This window comes from Labrus mixtus, chromosome 7 (assembly GCF_963584025.1).
Source record: "Labrus mixtus chromosome 7, fLabMix1.1, whole genome shotgun sequence".
Classification (NCBI taxonomy): Eukaryota; Metazoa; Chordata; class Actinopteri; order Labriformes; family Labridae; genus Labrus; species Labrus mixtus.
Genome location: NC_083618.1, coordinates 17,517,466 through 17,536,240, shown reverse-complemented (window position 1 = coordinate 17,536,240; position 18,775 = coordinate 17,517,466). Strand labels below are relative to the sequence as shown.

General features: G+C 38.7%; 2 protein-coding genes across 3 annotated transcripts; both read left to right on the top strand.

The window, feature by feature from the left end:
- The first annotated feature begins 4,374 nt into the window (after positions 1-4,374).
- Positions 4,375-15,474, top strand: LOC132978218 (nuclear factor of activated T-cells, cytoplasmic 2). The gene is made up of 10 exons (XM_061043347.1): positions 4,375-4,719; positions 6,366-7,359; positions 8,366-8,537; positions 9,102-9,304; positions 9,554-9,726; positions 10,156-10,296; positions 11,296-11,351; positions 11,646-11,778; positions 13,040-13,636; positions 15,075-15,474. The coding sequence occupies exons 1-10, from the start codon at positions 4,593-4,595 to the stop codon at positions 15,119-15,121; spliced, it is 2,643 nt and encodes an 880-aa protein (XP_060899330.1). The 5' UTR covers positions 4,375-4,592; the 3' UTR covers positions 15,122-15,474.
- Positions 15,475-15,707: 233 nt separating this feature from the next.
- On the top strand, positions 15,708-18,104 carry manbal (mannosidase beta like). Of its 2 annotated transcripts, XM_061043349.1 has the most exons (4): positions 15,708-16,016; positions 16,373-16,546; positions 17,636-17,783; positions 17,816-18,104. In XM_061043349.1, exons 2-3 carry the CDS (start codon positions 16,397-16,399, stop codon positions 17,744-17,746), a joined length of 261 nt encoding a protein of 86 aa, XP_060899332.1. In that variant the 5' UTR covers positions 15,708-16,016; positions 16,373-16,396; the 3' UTR covers positions 17,747-17,783; positions 17,816-18,104. The 2 variants fall into 2 exon arrangements, with proteins under 2 accessions (XP_060899332.1, XP_060899331.1); XM_061043348.1 differs by having other exon boundaries at positions 17,636-18,104.
- Positions 18,105-18,775: the final 671 nt, after the last annotated feature.

The following is an 18,775-nucleotide window of genomic DNA, read 5'->3' as shown; positions in this document are numbered from 1 at the left end:
GGGTGTAATAATTCAGAATTATTGGTTTTGCAGCAAAACATTAAAAGGACAGACATATACCTAGATGTATGCGACCTTTAGGTTAGGAACCACTTGACTAAAATCACCTAACTGTGTTAAAAATAGTCTTCAGTAAGTACCTTAGTGTAGAGTGATGTAATATAAGAATATTTCAATCACTGACATATTTTGTTTCTGCAGAAAAGCAGAGTGCACTTTGAAGGCCATTTTGCTGAAAACACTAAAAATAAAAATAAATTGCCAGACTTTTAACTTGTAATGGATAAACATTAGAAGACAGGTTGTAGGGGCATCCCAAAATATGATTTTTAAGTATTTCTGCTTACTTGGAGAGTGTCATAATCCAGCCAGAGTGTACAGTGGTTGATTACAATTCTTGCTGGAGTAATCCTTTCTTGTCCTATGGTGGTCAAAAGGAAGTTGTTTTTTTTCTTCCAGTAATATTCAACCTTTGATGTAATGAAGAAAATGTATCGATAGCAGAATTGTCAAGAGAAGAAAAAGCAGCTTTCTTGGTCAGGAAAGCCCATTGAGCAGTTTATTACTTTGTATTACCTCGATTAAATACATTAACCATGAACCCTAACTGCATTTACACATAAGAGGCTATTCTTTTTCTTTAAGGATAAATGATCCCCCTGCAGTGTGCACATATAATAATAATGATATATAATAATAAAGTTTATTTATAAAGCACTTATCAAAACCAACGTCACAAAGTGCTTTACAGAAAAAAATCCCAACAAATACACAACAATAAAATCCTATTAAAAGCATGAAAAATAAAACAACAGTGCAGCAATCATTCAATTAACAGAGAAAAGAGAAACAACCGAGACAAAGATTGGCTAAAGTTAACAGTAAAACAAATAAAACATCCTGGATGAAACAAGTATTATAAGGCCTTACGATAAAAATGTGTTTTTAAAAGTGATTTAAAAGAATATACTGATGTAGCTAGTCTGAGATCCTCAGGCAGGTCGTTGTGTAACAGATATGTGACAGATGTGATGGCTAATTGGTTATCAGCTTATCACACTTCCTTTCCTGACAGCGACTCTGTGACAGTTTCACACCTTGATTCATGCGACTCCAATGACTCTCACATGACTGCTGTGTGGCCTCGCATGTGACCTCAGGTGATATCAACACGTGAAGCAGTCAGAAGAGGTTAAAATGCCTCCAGTCCCACCGGCTTCAGCAGTCATGAGGAACGATGCAGCCTTTAGGATGAAGAGCTAATCATCTTTGAGATGGAGAAATATGGTTACTCCTTGTAGACACTGGGAAAAAAAAGGAATAATGATCTTTATTTTAATCAATAATTTCTTTAAGTCACTTATAAAACAAATTGTCATAATAAAATAAAAATGTATGCCGATTTATATAGCCTTATTATATGTTTAAAGGGGTCGTTTGACCAAATTAATAAAAATCCCATAGCAACAGAACAGTTTGTGTGGATGGAATAATACAATGCTGCCACCTAGTGGCAAATGAGTTACTGCAGGGACTTTTCTTGAGCAATTTTATCTTTTTATTGAAGTATACCGGTATGTGTAAACCGGATTCTTGAGTTACATCTTTAAGGGTTATGTTAATTTGTTTGAAACCTGAATAGAATTAAAACAAGAGAATTAAAGTTCATCATCATTCATTGTTGAGTATTACTCCTATATTCAGCACTATATGAGGAAACAGAAGATGATGTGTTCAGAGTATACTAAATATTCATATACTGCATACAATCATCCATTCTTATAATCAATACATTCACAATCATTGTTTTTTCCTTTGAATTCTTGATGTGAGCAAATAAGACAATAGCACTGACTGAGAAAAGACAAATACAAATGTTTGGCTGCCAGACCAGATTGCAGTTAAAGCCCAGGTCAGTCTAGCTGCAGATCTCCACTGTCAGCCCCCACCTCCTTAAAACACTTTTTTATTAATCCAAATGCCCAACAAAGTTAATAAAACTCGAAACAAACTAAATTCTACCTTACAGTGAGGGAAAACCTTACACTTAAGCAGTCAAAAACCTTTTGTCCTTCTGGAATGACACACCTGACCTAGACAGTGACCTCCTAAAATCTATACCTGAGCTGTAATCTTACAGTGACACCCACAGTCAATACAAAACACTACAATAACATGGCATCATCATAAGAAACCTCTAGTCTGGCTCTACCAGCCATTCAATCATTGAGCCAACCTTCACAACAGTCTCTAACTAGACTCTTCTCCTCTGTCGCCCCCCGGTGGTGGAACAAACTACCAAACTCCATTCGATCTGCAGAGTCCCTCTGCACCTTTAACAAAAAGCTAAAGACCCAGCTCTTTCATGAATACCTACGACCTTAATGATGATGGTCTCCATATTATTGATGATGATGATGGTTGTGACGATGGTTTTTGTTTGATAACGATGACTTATAAGATGGTTTCTATACTGATTAGAGCTCTCAAGAACTGCCGTCAATGTTGTGCTTTGCCTCTGTGCAATGCCTGTCAGCACCTGTGTGTCCAATCAGACTCAAAGCTGGTCGTTTGCACTTACTGACATTGTTTCCTTTTTTCTAGATCCTTGCTTGTCTTGTCCTAACTCTCTGATGTACATCGCTTTGGATAAAAGCGTCTGCTAATTGAATTGTAGAATGAGCCAAATGTTGCAATAGACCAAATGAACAAAAATCTAAAATATTTTTACGGCCATAAGATCTTTGGTTCAAATGCTTGTTTTTGAGAAACATGAAACATTGCATCCTTCCTTTAAGCTTGTGGATATCCCGATCTTCCTGCTTCATGCAGAGGGAAGCTCTGCATCCAGTAATCTGATCCATTAACGGCCCAACCCAGAACTGAAAGGGTCTGACAGAATTTTGACATGGCGCTCAATGAATGTGACAAAATCGACAAAGCTCTGTAGCTGGTGTGCTCCGTGATGTTATAAGCCGTGGTTCTTCATTGCTCCTGCAATTTATATGGCAACTTTGAGACAATGGTTCTCATGTGTGTTGCCATATCCAGTTCATGTATGTACTGCAGCTCCTCCATTGCATTGTAGCAGCCACGCACAGACCACAAGTAGGCTTTGAGTGCTGTAACATCCTCTGACGTTATTGTTTGCAATGTCAAAACACTTTCCATGTAAGCATAGCTATTTAGTAAAGGTTTCCAAAGTGTTCCTTTAGGAGTCCCTTAGCCACTGCTATATGCTGAATCCATATGCTGGCAGCAGGCACCAATTCACAAGGCTGTCCCTTTGTGAACTGTCGCTTTTTCTAGCTAAGAAAAGCACCGACAAAACCCTCCATGTAACTTCCCAGACCGCTCCGGATCCTCTCTCACAGGATATCGTACCAAAGGGAGTATAACATTATAACATAATGAAATTAAAAATGACTGCATACAAAACAAAGCATACCTGACAAAGACAAGCACAGGAAAAAAAAAACTTCATTTAACTTCTCAGCAAGCTCCAGATATAGGCTACACAGATTGTCTAGATTGCATGTAAACTAACTTAAATTGCTGTGCAGAGCTAGCTTATGTGTTTGAAAAAAGATATAGTCACCAAGATATTTAAGTAAAATCAATATGCCAACAGCTAGCAAAAAACACCAAAAAACAAAAATATATATAATATATACAAATTAATAAAATAAGTAAATAGATGGCTATAGATAAACACCTAGGCAAATCAATAGAAACCCACCTCTTCCACAGGGAATCATACAAAAGGGGAGAAGGAAGGGGGCAAAACCATTACAAAGAGATAGCAATGGAAGAAGAAAAAAAAGGGAAGGAGGGGCTGCAAACACAAGTACATCATGGAGTCCCATGGTCATGCAATATTAACTATAAAACTGACATACAGTATGCCTGGTGATTTTGTGTAATTATAACAAAATACAATGAGATACAGATCGTAAAGAGAACCCTATTACATATGTTTAGATTTAATATGTAATCGAAATCTTCATGCCTACCTATAAAGTTTTAATTTAATCAACATTTCAATCAAAAAGTTAATTAAGGGAGGGGTAATAGGGTTAGGGGGACTTTGACTATGCCAGCGTTTTTTTTTTTTACAGGAGGAAATGAGGCGCGTGTGTTTGGAGTGGAGATGAGCTGTACTGTCATCATCACGTAAACACTCACACGTAAACACTCACACGTAAACACACACACACACACACCCACACACCCGCACGCACGCACGCACGCACGCACACACACACACACACACACACACACACACACACACACACACACACACACACACACACACACACACACACACACACACAAGCTGGGCCGCACCTCCTGTCTGCTCGTCATCGTCAGCGGTGACAGGAAACGTTTGTCGCCGCTCGTTTTTCTTCATTTCGTGGTGTTGGCTGTTTTATTTAAGCAGCTGTCGATGTATGAAACGAATCTAAGAAAAAAAAAAAAGACATTTGAATCGTCCGTTTCTCCCTTTTTTCCCCACACAGCCTAATTAAGTTACCAAGCTTGAAAATTAGCCTGTTTTAAAAGAGAACATTTTTTAAAGTGTAAAGCTCGAGATGGCCTCTGAAGGTTTGGGGCTCACCGAAGCTCTGGATCAAGACATCAGTCAAGAGGAGCTGGACTTTTCAGACCTGTTTCTCTATAATGCACCTGGAGAGGATTTTCCTGTCGGATGTCAGAAAGGTGTGTATGCAGAAACTACATTAGTATACTGTATATAAATAACAAAAAATGATGTTTTCTTCTTAGTATTTTATAATGAGTGAATTGAGATGGTGACCTTGTGTTGAGTTTGTCTCAGCATGCAGTGGCTTTGGGATTTCCATCAGGAAGCACTTAGCTGTCAGATACTGCTGTTTCTCTGTAATAAACCTCTTCAAGAGTCATTAAGTTTCAGAGAGAGCAACCACGACCTTGTTTCTGACTCAGGAATTAAACATAAAAAAAAGAATGTAACCGATTTAAAAAGTAGCTGCCCTTTCCCTAAAAACGTGTGTTTGTTTTCCACTTTAATGTTTCAGCTTTACTGAATGATGAGCACTACTAAGTCATCTGTATTTTGTTGCACAGTACAAGAAAAGATCAAGATACAAAAAATAGAAAAAGCGAAACTGAAAAACGTACAATGAATACTAATATACTGTATATATATATATGAATGCATTGAAGTTAATGTTTGTTTGTAATTTAAAAGAGCTTGCTACAGTTTTTCCACAAGAGTAAACGAAACCGTTGAATCTTGAATCTGACATTCAAGTTACATGTGCAGACTGTATGTTAATACATTGGTTTTTGAATACGGCAGCTATGCAAATAAATAGAAAGGTGTTATGTGACTATTCCCACAAGGACCGCTCTGTGTCACAGGGCTGTAAAACAAATAGTTACAAATCAGGTGTACTCAGAAATTATACTCGTACAGCTACAAGAATTGTTCATTAACTGGTCGATTAGGGGAAAAAAGATCATGCTTTTATAAGCTTGTCTAAAGTTTTGTTACAAGAAATTGGTAGTAGCCATGTGGATTTTTGAAGCCAGTGCTAACGCACATTGATGCATCCCTATTCTTGTTGTGTGGATGTTGCTCAACAACTTAGGAAGTGGGCTATTTCCTTTCTGAATTCTTACAATTAGACTTTTTTTTTCCGCTTTCTGCTACCTGCTGGCCATTAGTAAGAATGCCGTTTACAATGATTATTTTTGGGAGTTTTTTCAGCTAATATTAGATAAGACCACTTTAGAGAGACAGGAAATATGGGGAGAGAGAGTGGGTGATAACATGCTCCAAATGGAGGCCGGATCAGGAGTCAAACCTGCAACTGGTGCAACTGAACTGTAGCCTCTGTTCTTGGGATGCCTTCTTTACCAACTCAGGTCGAAAACCAGCGCCCCAGTACAACGCAGGTTTAACGCCTATCTGCATTCGCTTCATTTTAAATCAAAGAGGGTTCGCCCACTCCTTCAATTCAGACAATGGCAAAGCCATACATGCTTTATTAAACTTAATTTTTCATTGAAACAAAATAATTTTACATATTTGTGTAAAAACAAAAGATCAGACAAAAACTGTGTACATAGAGATTGTTATTACATGTTTAAAAACGTTTTAAAATGTTTTTTGAGGGTGTTGGATCCATGGATTCTTTTGGAAAGCGCGTCAGACAAGGTATTAGGCCCAACCTCAGACTCTCAGCGGCTTCATTGTTCAGGGAAAGTCGCTACAGAGGGGATATAGAGGGTCATAGTTTACTCTGTGTATTTTTTAAAGAAGTAAAGTCATCAGGTGCTCTGGACTGTGTGCAAAGATTAACCCTTACTTTAATTGTCAGATGACTCAGGTGCTCTCCTTCGCAACGACCAGCACCCTCCTCTGCTGGTGGTCGACACTCACCCAGGTTACATCTCCACCTCCAACCAGCCAGCCTCCAGTCAGGACCCCTCCTCTCACAGCTCCACCACAGAACACCTGTCAGGGGCATTGCTGGACTCTCTGGGGCTGACGTCAAGACTGGGGATCATTCCTGCTCCCAGCCCCAGGATTGAGATCACTCCATCGGGAGACTCCTTCAGCTCTCAAACCTTGGAGCCGAGCCCCGGCACCATCGCCACGGGGCTGTACAGGGATTGTGTGAGCCCTGCCAGCAGCAACTCCTCCACAGGTTGGCCGGCAGAGGCGTACTCTCCTTTGGTTTCACCCAGCGTCTCTCCTTCAATTGGAGGCAACTGTAGCATGACATTATCCGCCTTAGACCTCTGCCCCGGCCTCCAAGGCATCAACACGTCCTCTGCCCATTCCTCTCCAGGCGCTTCGCCTCATAACAGCATCACTGACGAGACCTATCTTCTACCTCAGCACCAACGCACCGCCTCACCGCTCCCCCACCAGCGCTCCCGCTCTGTGTCCCCACATGGTAAACGCTCCTATGACCCAGCCAGGCCCTGTCATGGGGGCACTCCTGTTAAGCAGCGCTCTCGGAGCCCCAGCCCCATCCCGTCGCCCCACGATCAACAGGGGTCCTACTACCTCCCCCAATACCAGGCCCAGGCCGAGTTCCAGCCCCAAGCTCAGACCCTTACCCCAGGCCTGGAGGAGATGCTGAGCAGCCTCAGCTCCAGTCTACCCAGAGTGATGACCTCTGGGGAGGTGCGAGATGCACACAGACAAGTCCAGAGAAAGGACTGTGTGTATGGAGAGGAGTTTGACTGGGCCTTGAGGCAGGAGAGGATGAGCAGGGCAGGAGCTCCAGAAGTCAAGTCTGAACCCTTCTTTGTGATCCCGTCTGTGTGGCCCACTCCCCATCAAGTGCACCACGGAGCATTCAGGTGTGTTTATGTTTTCTTACTACTTATAGAAAATATTTTGGAATTACTTTGGAACCATTTTTTCCCTTTCAGGTACTGCTTAAATTATGGGACATTGCGTATTGTAGGACACTAAAACCAACCATGAGATACTGGATAGATATAGATGTGTTCTTGGTTGTGATATGATTGCTTGTTTGTTGTTGTAGTGCCCTTGAGGTTATAAAGCACATTAATGTGTTATAGTGATGCACCAATTGTCAAAATCAAATACCAAAGTTTAAGATAACAATTTAGCTGATTCCAATACTAATGTTTATTCATTATATATTTGCATTTCTTGTGTCTGTTTTTCAAATGAGCTATGTAATTGGATGCGTTTTAAGTTTGGCTTGTAGTGCCTCGTCTTGGTGGAACATGTCTTACAAACTGCATATCACTGATCTTTGTCAGATGTGCTTTTATACTTCCATGCTGCCAACTTTTGACCATGAAAACAAATTAGAGGTGTCAAAAAAATCCTCTTCTCTGAATAAGCAGTTAGGTATACCAGCTTTTCAGCATTAAATTGATGTGACACAACAGATACACATCGACTACTGACATCAGTGAATGAATTATGAGTCGATGGGAAGATGTCTGTCAACTGGGCTAGTTACTGATGTTCAACCGATTCATTGGTGCATGCCTATTTTATTACGTAGTTTGACGCACAGCTTTATCTGAAAAAGAGCATAAATCAATGTAGGGAAATTTTGGTTATTTTGGAGCGGCAAAGAAGAAGTTGATTTGCATGCGGCTGATAATATGTCATGTTTGACTGATGTATTGACTGGTGATTCCTTCAATTGATGTAGGATCAGATGGATATTTCATGTCTTTCTAGTAATGTAAGCATGAATTATTCTCAATGAAGCACATCATTTATTTCAGAAACTGTGAATTTAACTACAATACCCAGTGAAAGTTTTTGGACATTTTGGAATGTAATGACTTGTGTTGTCTTTCCTTTCTGTCTTTTCCCCAGTGGTCTCTCCATGACTCCACTTCCATCTTTAGAGTGGCCATTGGTCAGTCAGTCAGCTCAGTATGAGCTTCTCATCCGGCAACATCCCAAGTCTTACCACAGAGCTCACTATGAGACCGAAGGCAGCCGTGGAGCTGTGAAGACACCCAACGGAGGACATCCAGAAATACAGGTGCTTGTATATGGGAGTTTTAGGTGTTCAAGGAAGAACGGGTTACCTTAATTTCACATTCATGTCACTGCCACTTTTGTAGAGAAATTAAGTAGCAGGAGAGTAAATGTATATGGTGGTGTTTCCTGGATTATTTTGTATTTATGTAAAAGGTGACAGACATGCAAATGAAGACAGAGCCTCAATACTTCTACAACACACTGACATTTTTTTTTTACAACATGCACTGCTCTATAGCTAAAAAAGTACAACCTGTAGTTCTAAACCTGTCATAAAGATATCTCCTTTGAGTATTGGTAAATTGGTTTGCTTTATAAGCTGATCAAGTAGTTCTTAATAAGCCATAACTGTGGGTTTTCCTGACACTGCTGCACAAATGAATTATGCAAAGCAGTGTTCTTGCTATGCCAGTTAGATAGAAACTAGTGAAATCACCCCCACAGGGAAAATGGATTTAACTCGCTGTTGTAAATATGTTCTCTGCAGCCATGGGTATATATGATATTAGAGCCAATTTCATTAAGTGTGAAGCATGGGTTTAATCGCCTTTGTTGCCCTTACCAGCTCCGTGGATACCAAGGCACAGCTCCACTGGGGCTGCAGGTCTTCATAGGGACAGCCGATGAGAGGCTCCTTAAACCGCATGCCTTCTACCAGGTCCACCGCATCACAGGGAAGACAGTCACCACACCCAGCAGGGAGAGGATGGACAACGGCATCAAAGTGTTGGAGATCCCCCTAGAGCCAAAGAACCACATGAGAGTGACGTGAGTGGCAAAAAAAGAGAGAATGAGAGTGCAATATTCTGCACTTTTTGTACCTGTTGTTTATGTTTTATATGTGTATTTCTTCATGCTATATTCTGTTTAAGAGGCACTGTACTCCCCCGATAAAAAAAATATTCATTATGTGTGAGTATCTTCACACATAAAGTAGAGAAATATTGCGACAACCTCACTTTTTGCCCAAATTCAGACCAATATTCTTCTTATGCTTTCCCTTTTTTCATTTCTCAGGATTGACTGTGTAGGAATCCTGAAGTTGAGAAATGCCGACATTGAACTGAGAAACGGTGAAACAGACATTGGGCGCAAAAACACACGTGTGCGTTTGGTGTTCCGTGTCCACATTCCCGAACCTGGAGGCCAGCTCGTCTCCCTTCAAGTCTCTTCTGATCCCATTGAATGCTGTAAGGAGGTTTTAGTTCCTGACAATGTGCATCTTGTTGTTTTTTTTCCCTGGAACTTTAATTTATTTTAAAGTACTAATGTATCTGCATTTGTCTATGTTTCTGGTTAAAGTTGCATGACTGGACCAGGTGCATTTTCAAACTACTTAAAAGCATGCATCTTCCTTCTAGCAATGAAAACTTTGATTTTAAAGCAATCAAAGGCTAATTTTCTGACATCAATTAGGAAGCCCTATAGATTATGAACACTCATTTTAACAACCACCAAGGTTTTTGACTTGATGATACATCCACTGACTATCTATATGTGAGTGCTTGACATGAAATCAATATAGTCTAATTTTTGAGTTACCAACTACAACTCCATTTTGCCCATGATTGGTCCTTACCTCTTGTCTTTAATGCAGCGGTGTCCCTCTGTTTCCTCAGCCCAGCGCTCAGCTCAGGAGTGGCCTGCGGTGGAGAGGCAGGACCTGGATCGATGCTCTGTACTTGGTGGTCAACAAATGGTCCTTACTGGACAGAATTTTACATCAGACTCCAGAGTGATATTCTCAGAGAAGACACAACGTGAGGACTTGAATTTTAAATTACAAGCTGTATTTAATTTGTAACTTTGGGCATTTGCTTTTTTAATTTAACTCTCTTGGTGAGCGTTTCATAAAAAGCCTCTCCTTAGCTTTCCTATTTAAAGGTAAAAAGTCTAATAAATTATCTTTTAAAAAAGGCAACAAGAACAAAAAAATCCTGTTTGCTAATCGTCTTGTTGCTTTAGTAGGTCATACAGAACCATCAGAATTAATTCCGTCTGATTCATAACCATTAAAAAAAGTCCTAATAGAAACATTTGCTGATGATTACAGAACGGTATGTTTATCTGTGGCTTTCATGTTTGTATATTTAGCTGCTGTTTTAAATAGACTCATATTTTTAACATTACCAGTTTCTCTGTGGCCTACATACATCCTGCTCGAGTTATCTTCCTACTACAATTGCGTTTGTATTTTTGATTATTTGCATAAAGCCCGGGCAACATCAATTTCAGTGACGCACCTTTTCCATCAGCCTCCACTTTTTGCTTTGATTAAATAAGACATTAGTTTAAACCTTTACTGTTAAACAGGAGGTGACAACTTTTTGTTGATGGAAATTTCTCACCTCGTTGCAACTCCTTCGGCCCACACAAAGTTGTTGGGTTAAATGATATGAGAGCAGGATTGGTACAGTCGAATGCATGTAAAGCCTCTCTGTTGCTTGCCGTGGGGTTTTATGAAACAGGATGTGGTTAGACAGACTGATAAAGATTTAGACCCAGAGCAGAGGCTTTGTTTTTTGTTCTTGTTTCAAAGTGTGGGTAGCAAACAGAAACAGCAGGTAAAAACTGAGGTGGGACTGACACACTAAAACTATAAAAGAGAACCTGAGAAATATAAAGATAAGGTGGCATGTTAGCTTAGCTTAGCTCTAAGATAACTTGCTGCTGTCTTAGGCTTCATATTTTTGTCAATGCCTATTGCTTTAAACTCTCATTGCTTTAATGCCTTTACCCTGTAATTCTTCTCCTTTCAGATGGAAAGCAAATCTGGGAGGTAGAAGCCAATGTAGACAGAGAAAAAACACAAGCTGTGAGTTTACTTTGACATTTCTGTGCTGATACGTGCATTAAGGTGAATCATATTAGCAATTACATACTATTTGTACATTTTATGGCACTGATACAAATTCCCACATTCTTAAATTGGAGGCAAAACACAATTCAGGACGACGTTTCAAGTCAACGAACCTGCTATGACTTTTCATTTTTGACACTTATTTTAATCTGAAACACACTAGTTGAGATTTTGGCAATATTCTCTATTTCAACATTAAAGCTTATCAAAAATGTGTTTTTATTTTCACTTGTTTGAATCCCTGTCCAGAACATGCTATTTGTTGAGGTCCCCCCGTATCGAGAGCGGACCATTTCCCATCCAGCTAAAGTCAACTTCTACGTCGTCAACGGGAAGAAGAAATGCAGTCAGCCTCAGCACTTCATCTACACTCCTTTAATAGGTAAACTGTTTATCTATTAGTAATCTTTTATTACAGGAATAGGAAGGGTACCCTCTACGTTTGAATAATGAGAAGGTGACTGCAAGGTCAACAGTACCCACCCATGGGCTAAAATACTTGCATTTGCAATACACTTCTATGCATTCACACCTTTGAATTTAAATTGATGCCAAATAATCAAGACAAAAAATAACATTGGCAGAACATTAAACAGTTTGCGATGCATTCCCAAGTGAAATGAAGAGAATTAAGGAAATATTTAAATAGATAAGGTCTCACTACCTTACAATATCAACCTGAAAGCATCTACAACCTACAAAGGTTTCTTATGTGATTATCATTCACAGTAATGTTTCGCAGTTTTACAAGAAGTGAGTCACTCAGAAGCTGTTGGCATTCAAGTGTAGCCAGAACAGTTTTTTTTAGTAGGGGAACTACTTTCACTTGCTCCAAAAGGCGGAAATCTTTTATGTTTTAACTTATTGTCTCGCCGCCTAAATGTAATTTCCAAAACTGAAATGAAAACTCACCACTTTATATTTGTGCTGAAAAGCATTTCAGGAAACAACTGAAGTTGACTTCTCAGGTAAAATAGGTTGGGACAACATTGGAGCATGAAAAATAAAATGCTTTGGTGGCAATGTTGGTCTGCTACTTGATTGCGTCCACCACCGTACAGACTGAGAAAATTCAACATCTATGTTGGCCCAACATTTTGTACAGATATTTTTGCTCAGCAGAGAAAAAATCCTAACCTTGGTAATCCCCTGATGTTTCCTTTAGTGTCCCAATCAGGTCAAAATTGGATTAGCCAGCCGAGGACATTGGTTACTTGCTTTGAAATAAAGGCAATCCAAGAACTCTATATGTTAAAATGTTACAAGAAAAAATGATTTAATAAGAGTTTTTGCTATAGTGGCTAAACCTAATTTTTTTAAGCCACATTTTTTAACTGCTTTAGGTCTTCTTCAGGGCTTTTACCCAGTTACTTAAAAAACAAGTAGCATGCCCATCAGCCTAAACTAAAGCTTGACTTAAGTGGTCAAAAGAAAACTGTAGTAAGTTAAGACGCTAGCATAAGATGGTGAAACTGATAAAAAAGAATTGCCAGTGAATAATGCTCACGTTAGCATCATAATTGGGAACATGTAAGCAAGCTTATGTAACACTGTATCTACAGTGTTTGTTCTGAGTATTGTTGCTGCACTGGTACTCTTGTGTCTTTTATCTTCCATCACAAAGTTATGTTTTTGTTTTCCAGCAATTAAAGCAGAGCCACTCGACGACTTACATTCATACATCTACTCAGACAATCAGTCTCTCTCTGGCCTGTCAATGAAGTCCCATTATCATCCCCTGGAGCAGGAAAGAAACCTTCAAGCCTTGAATGTTTCGCCAACCCTGTATCATCTAACCACTGTAGACCCCAGGGCCCATGTACTAATCCCTGACCCACTAGACAACCAACCGGTCTACTACCAGTCAAGAGCCAGCACTCTCCTCAACATCCCAATGGTGTACCAAACTGCAAACCAGCAGCACATCAACTGTGGTTTCCAGATGGATTCCCACTCTGCCCCTGAGGAAAAACTGGAAGAAAATCCTCTGGTTGTCGAGTCATTAGAGGCCTGTTTGGTGTCAAGACATGAAAGTACGGTGCAGAAAGTGTTATCACTTGGGAAGTCACCACCTTCTAGATTTGTCCAAGGTCAAAGTCAAGTGAGGGCTGGAATCCAAGTGGAGCCTGATGGCCAGACTTTGACCCAGATCAGCTCCAATAGAGGAAACCATGACGACCAAGCCCCAGAGAGGGTTACCATCAAACAAGAGATCAATCGCTATGCTTACCTGGAGGATGGTGAGTATTTAAAAAAGAAAAAGAAACAGCTCTATCAACACATAGTGGCGCATAAATGATACTTGCACGAAACATGTTTGCCACTGGCATGTTCAGGTTTGTATACTAAGAGTTTGACAAGATATGCTAAGCTTTCTGTAAGCCACAAATACTTCTCTCTCCAAATCTGACTGGTATTTCCACCATTGTCTTGATTTTAAAAAATGTCATCCCTTGCAATATTTAAATGCAAAGCTTTTGTTAACTCCTGAAAAACTGTATATTCATTGGAGAATTCATGGTAGAACATTAACAAAAAACCCACACACAAACTTTAACCTAGGAGTGACGTATGGGGGATAGGTATTTGTGGTCCAGTCTGCAAATGCATAAAAGCATGCAGCAATTGTATGTTTGCAAATCCTGCCTTGTGGTTTTCTGTCGGGCTTCTCTATCCACCTTCCTATCTCTTTCATTCTCACTCTCTCTTAAACACAAACTCAAGAAAGCACAAACTCTTAACAGCTTTTTGAGCATGCCCCTTATTTCTTTTAAAATGAAAATGCTGAAGAATCATGTATTTTAGGAAGATTTAGTAGAAAACAGGCAACATCACCTTGAAGTGAAGAACTAGTCATGTACCCTAACCCTGCATGCATGGGACAGAGTTTCTGTTTACACCGCTGAGATCAAAGACAGAAGCAGGAAATGTACTGTATCAGCCATGTCGTTGGTTCTACTGCAGACTAGAGTAAAAATTAAACAGGTAACTATAAATCAATTTAGCTAAGCATCAAAATTAAACTTATAAACTTAATTATTGCCACTTTCACGCAAAGCTGCTGCCAAAAGTGCTTGACAAACCAAGATAAGATTAAAACACACAATAACTAGTGTCAACAAAAAGCAGCAATTAGTTAAAACGAAATGTGATATCTTTATGTTTTTATTTGTCTTTCCTCGTTGGTATTTTTTCATCAGGAAAAGGGGTTCCAGATCTCTCCAGAACATGCACATAAACTGATAAAATTGTGCCATCTAGAGGATCTTAGTGTAATTGTAAAACGTAACATAAACACTGTAGAGATTTCATGTCTACCATGAACAGGTCAATGCATGATAAGAACATTAGGCACACCCTGTTGACCTTTTGTGGCATAAAGAATCTCTCTGCTAGAAAATACTTGGTCTACTTTTGCATGCAACGGCAGAAATACCACTGGTAGTTGTCTCCCGACCCTCCAACTATCAAGTTATTTGAGAATGAATGAGATTAAATCAATAAAATGTTTGACTAAGTATTCACAAAGGGGCTTTAGGTATAAAAATGACAAATATGAAACCTTGAGAAAACAACATGAGTAGTTTTGAACATTACATAAAATAAAAATAGCCAGCTGTTGTAGTTGTTCAAATTAAAACTCACTCAAACCTGTTCTTCCTTATTTTTCTTTTTTAGTGAATGACATCATAAGAAGAGATCTGAAGGGTCACAATGGAGATTGATCCTGGAGATCAAATTCTGCACTGATGTCCTCCAAATATACATTCTTTAATGAAAAAAAAAAGTTACGTAAGACTGTCCAGGTAATCCATGAAGTCAATTTAGAGTTATATAGACTTTTTATTTTCATGATGACAATGTGCTTCTGTGCAAATTCTGAGTATGTTAGAAGATGGGGCAATATCCACCTTCCAAACTCGCTCAAAAATGTTACATTTAAACCAAGTCAGCACTGTAAGCCTGTAATATTCCCATACACTGTAGCCTAAGCAAACACCTTGTATCTTTGTTTGACCATTGCTCCTTGAGAACATGTATTTTATATTTTACATTAAAGACAAACTGTTTATATTAATCATTGTTTCACCTGACTGTCCTTAAAATGTCTTTCCTGTCATAAAGATCATTTATTTTATGTTCTTAACTGAAAAAGTTCACCGTCTGCAAGTAACATGTGTTTTTTTTATGGTGAATACCAACTGGCCACAAGGCAGTGTAGGTAACATGAATGAATAAAAAAGTAAAAACACACTTACTTTAAACATGTTTCATATTACAGTTAGAAGTACTCACTCAGAAGACTCACCTCCAAGGTTTTGATAGTTCAAAACATTGTTTGAACATAATTCTGGTACTTTAAACATCTGTTTTAGTTCAATTCACCAGCTGAGAGCTTTAGCAAACAACAAACGCTAGAGAGCGCCACATTCAAATCAATCTCGGATGCCGGAAGTGTGGCGAATGTTTGTGATGTCATTTCCGTTCCACTGATATGTGTGTTTTTCTGTGCTATCTCAGCTTATAAGCTTTTTCCTTTACAAAGCTTAGTGGATATTTGTGCTTTGTATTTGATGTTAACCTGTTACGATACAGACTAGTGAATTACACCTGCAGCTGGTAAGCTTTCTGTCACACAGTTTTGTTATATTCCGTATCTGATATCTCTGCATTGAAGTAACTAGCCACAATGATTTACTAGAATACGTCGCATGATGCTGCGTTGTAACCATATACTGTAAATATAAACATGAGGTACCTAAAACTAGAATGTTAAAATATAAATCTCTATATTGTCACTTTCATACGCAAGGTAAGAAACGGCATTTTATCCACGTCTACGAGGCTGTTTGTTGTTTGGATGAATCCATAGAGGAACTTGTCTCACAGTCTAGATAAAATACCCACTGCAACTTTCTAGGACAAAAGACATGCTGTTTCTCTACATGCTTACCTTGATCCTGATGTTTGCACAGACAGAATAGACTTTCAGCAGCATCATGACTGCAGAGCTGGATCTGTCCCCTCCAGAGGTCCCTGAGCCCACCTTTTTAGAGAGCTTGCTGCGCTATGGTCTCTTTCTGGGTGCCATCTTTCAGCTGATCTGCATCCTGGCTGTCATCTTACCCATATCCAAGGGACATGAACACGTAGGTACCCACCAAGAAAAGGATTGAACTGGGTTGAAAGCCCACACAAAAATCGAACTAACAGGAGGGTTGTGTGCTTTACTTTTCTTATCCAGAAATAGAGGTCAGTGCACACAGCCTACCATTAATGTATGCAGCTAGATATTATTTAAATGAAATTATTAAGGATGCCAATTATGTATGATGCAATACATACATTTTCCTGATATCTCAAGGTTGAAGGTTCAAGGTTTCTTTATTCGTCTCCCTAGGGAGAAATTTGTCTATGATGCTGGGAAATCGCTGCATGGACAATACATCAAAAACAACATAAAAACAGTAATTACTAATGTGCAAAAAGAAAAACATTTAACTTCTCTGTGCTACAGTACACACACACTCACTCCTACAGTCACAGGCGCATTCACACTGTGCACATGTACACATGCCACTCCAGACAGTTTCAACATGTCTACAGTTATCGGTACAATGGGGGCCTCCTGGTTTTCCGTTCCTCCTCTATTTTTTGCTCATTAATGAGCTTAACTGAAAAAGGGACTAATCAAGTGAAGTAGACTTGTTTGATGTAGTTTCACATATAACCACCAAAGTCTACTCTCACAATCTCCATTCTAGCTATTGTCTAATTATTTAAATTCACTGGCACTGCTTAGTTATTACATTTTCAGACACTGTCATCAGATGCAATCTCAACGGGAGACACCATTTCATTCTTTACAGAAGTCTGTTATTATTCTGCCTTGCTGTTAAAACAATGCTGGCAGAGGAGAAGTGTCCGAACTTGTTTTGTTTAGTGTGTATATTTGAGTTTGAATGAGATCTGTTAACAGAGTGCAAGCAATTTTGAGAGATGAAAGTATATACATCACATATTATTTTGTTATGCCATAGTGTAGAACAAAACAGAAATGGTATTAGGACATAACAAAAATTATATGTATGAGAGCGCAACTGACAGAAAAGCAGACTCCAAAGAAATCTCCCAAACACACTTGTCTAATTATGCTTGCCTGTCATATAATTAAAATGACTCAGAGGATTAGTTTTGAAATTACAGGGTGTTTAATATTTCCTGTTTGTGCTCTACAGGAAGAGACTGAGTCCACTGATGGCAAAGTCACTGAACAGATGAAGAAACCTAAAGGACCAGCACCACAGATTCGACAGAAACCAAAGAAGGAGAGCAAAAAGAAGCGATAAACTATGCTGAGTGTGTGTGTGTGTGTGTGTGTGTGTGTGTGTGTGTGTGTGTGTGTGTGTGTGTGTGTGATTGCTACCTGCTTGTGTGAATGTGTGTTTAGTCATCTTTGAGTCAACATTGCCATTTTCCAAAACTATTTTCACTACATGCCACATTAATGAATAATTCTGTGCAATTAATTTGACATACTTCAGAAAAACAACAAGGCTACACAATCAACACAGTTTCACAAAAAGCTTATTGACAACTGTTTATTCAGTTAAATGTGTTTTTATTCTTTTTTTTTTTTATACATTTTAAGTAATTGAATTGCTTTTGGATTACAACAATTAAATAAATACCTTATGTAGTCATTCATATGGCCTGTTCTTATTTATGGCTGAATTGAATTGAATTTCGGATTAGTTTAAATTATGTGGAATTAGCTCAAGTCCTATCCTTTCATTTACTCACTTTGAAGGGCAGACTAGATCACGGTGTCCTACTTATGCTACAGTTTTGTGTGTCAAGAATAAACTTTTCCTTGCAGTTTAGGTATATTCAAGAATTGATTTTGGTTTGTAGACATTTAGATGATATTCAGCAAATAGTGTTGCATACATGCTGGTTATACAATCCATAAAAAGGTAAGTAATAATAATATAAAACCATACAAGTCATTTTTTTTCTCTCATTTTAAAATGTTTTCTATTTAGATTATTGCATATTGACTTTTATCTTTTTTTTTATGAAGGTGTTATCAAACCCTTAAATAAGAAACGAAGGCTACCCATAAAGCCAGAATAACTCAAAATCAGAATTCAATTAAGAAAGCACTAGCAGTCATTTAGGGAAGTGTGGCAGCTTAGATGATGGAATTACTTTCTAGCTAAAGACTTAGTATAAACTAATTAAATAATGTGCATATCAGTATTTTTAGCAATAAAAATCTAAATTATAAAACTAGGACAGTGTTAGCAGGTTAAAACGTCAACAAATATTAAACAACTACTTCCGATCCTTAGTTGTCTTAGTCACGTTTTAGGAGT

Coding starts and splice junctions, on each gene's coding strand:
- LOC132978218 (XM_061043347.1), top strand. CDS start 4,593: ATGGCCTCTGAAGGTTTGGGGCTCACCGAAGCTCTGGATCAAGACATC. Junction 10,297..11,295: donor ATTCTCAGAGAAGACACAAC/GTGAGGACTTGA, acceptor TTCTCCTTTCAG/ATGGAAAGCAAATCTGGGAG. Junction 11,352..11,645: donor ACAGAGAAAAAACACAAGCT/GTGAGTTTACTT, acceptor ATCCCTGTCCAG/AACATGCTATTTGTTGAGGT.
- manbal (XM_061043349.1), top strand. CDS start 16,397: ATGACTGCAGAGCTGGATCTGTCCCCTCCAGAGGTCCCTGAGCCCACC. Junction 16,547..17,635: donor TATCCAAGGGACATGAACAC/GTAGGTACCCAC, acceptor TGTGCTCTACAG/GAAGAGACTGAGTCCACTGA.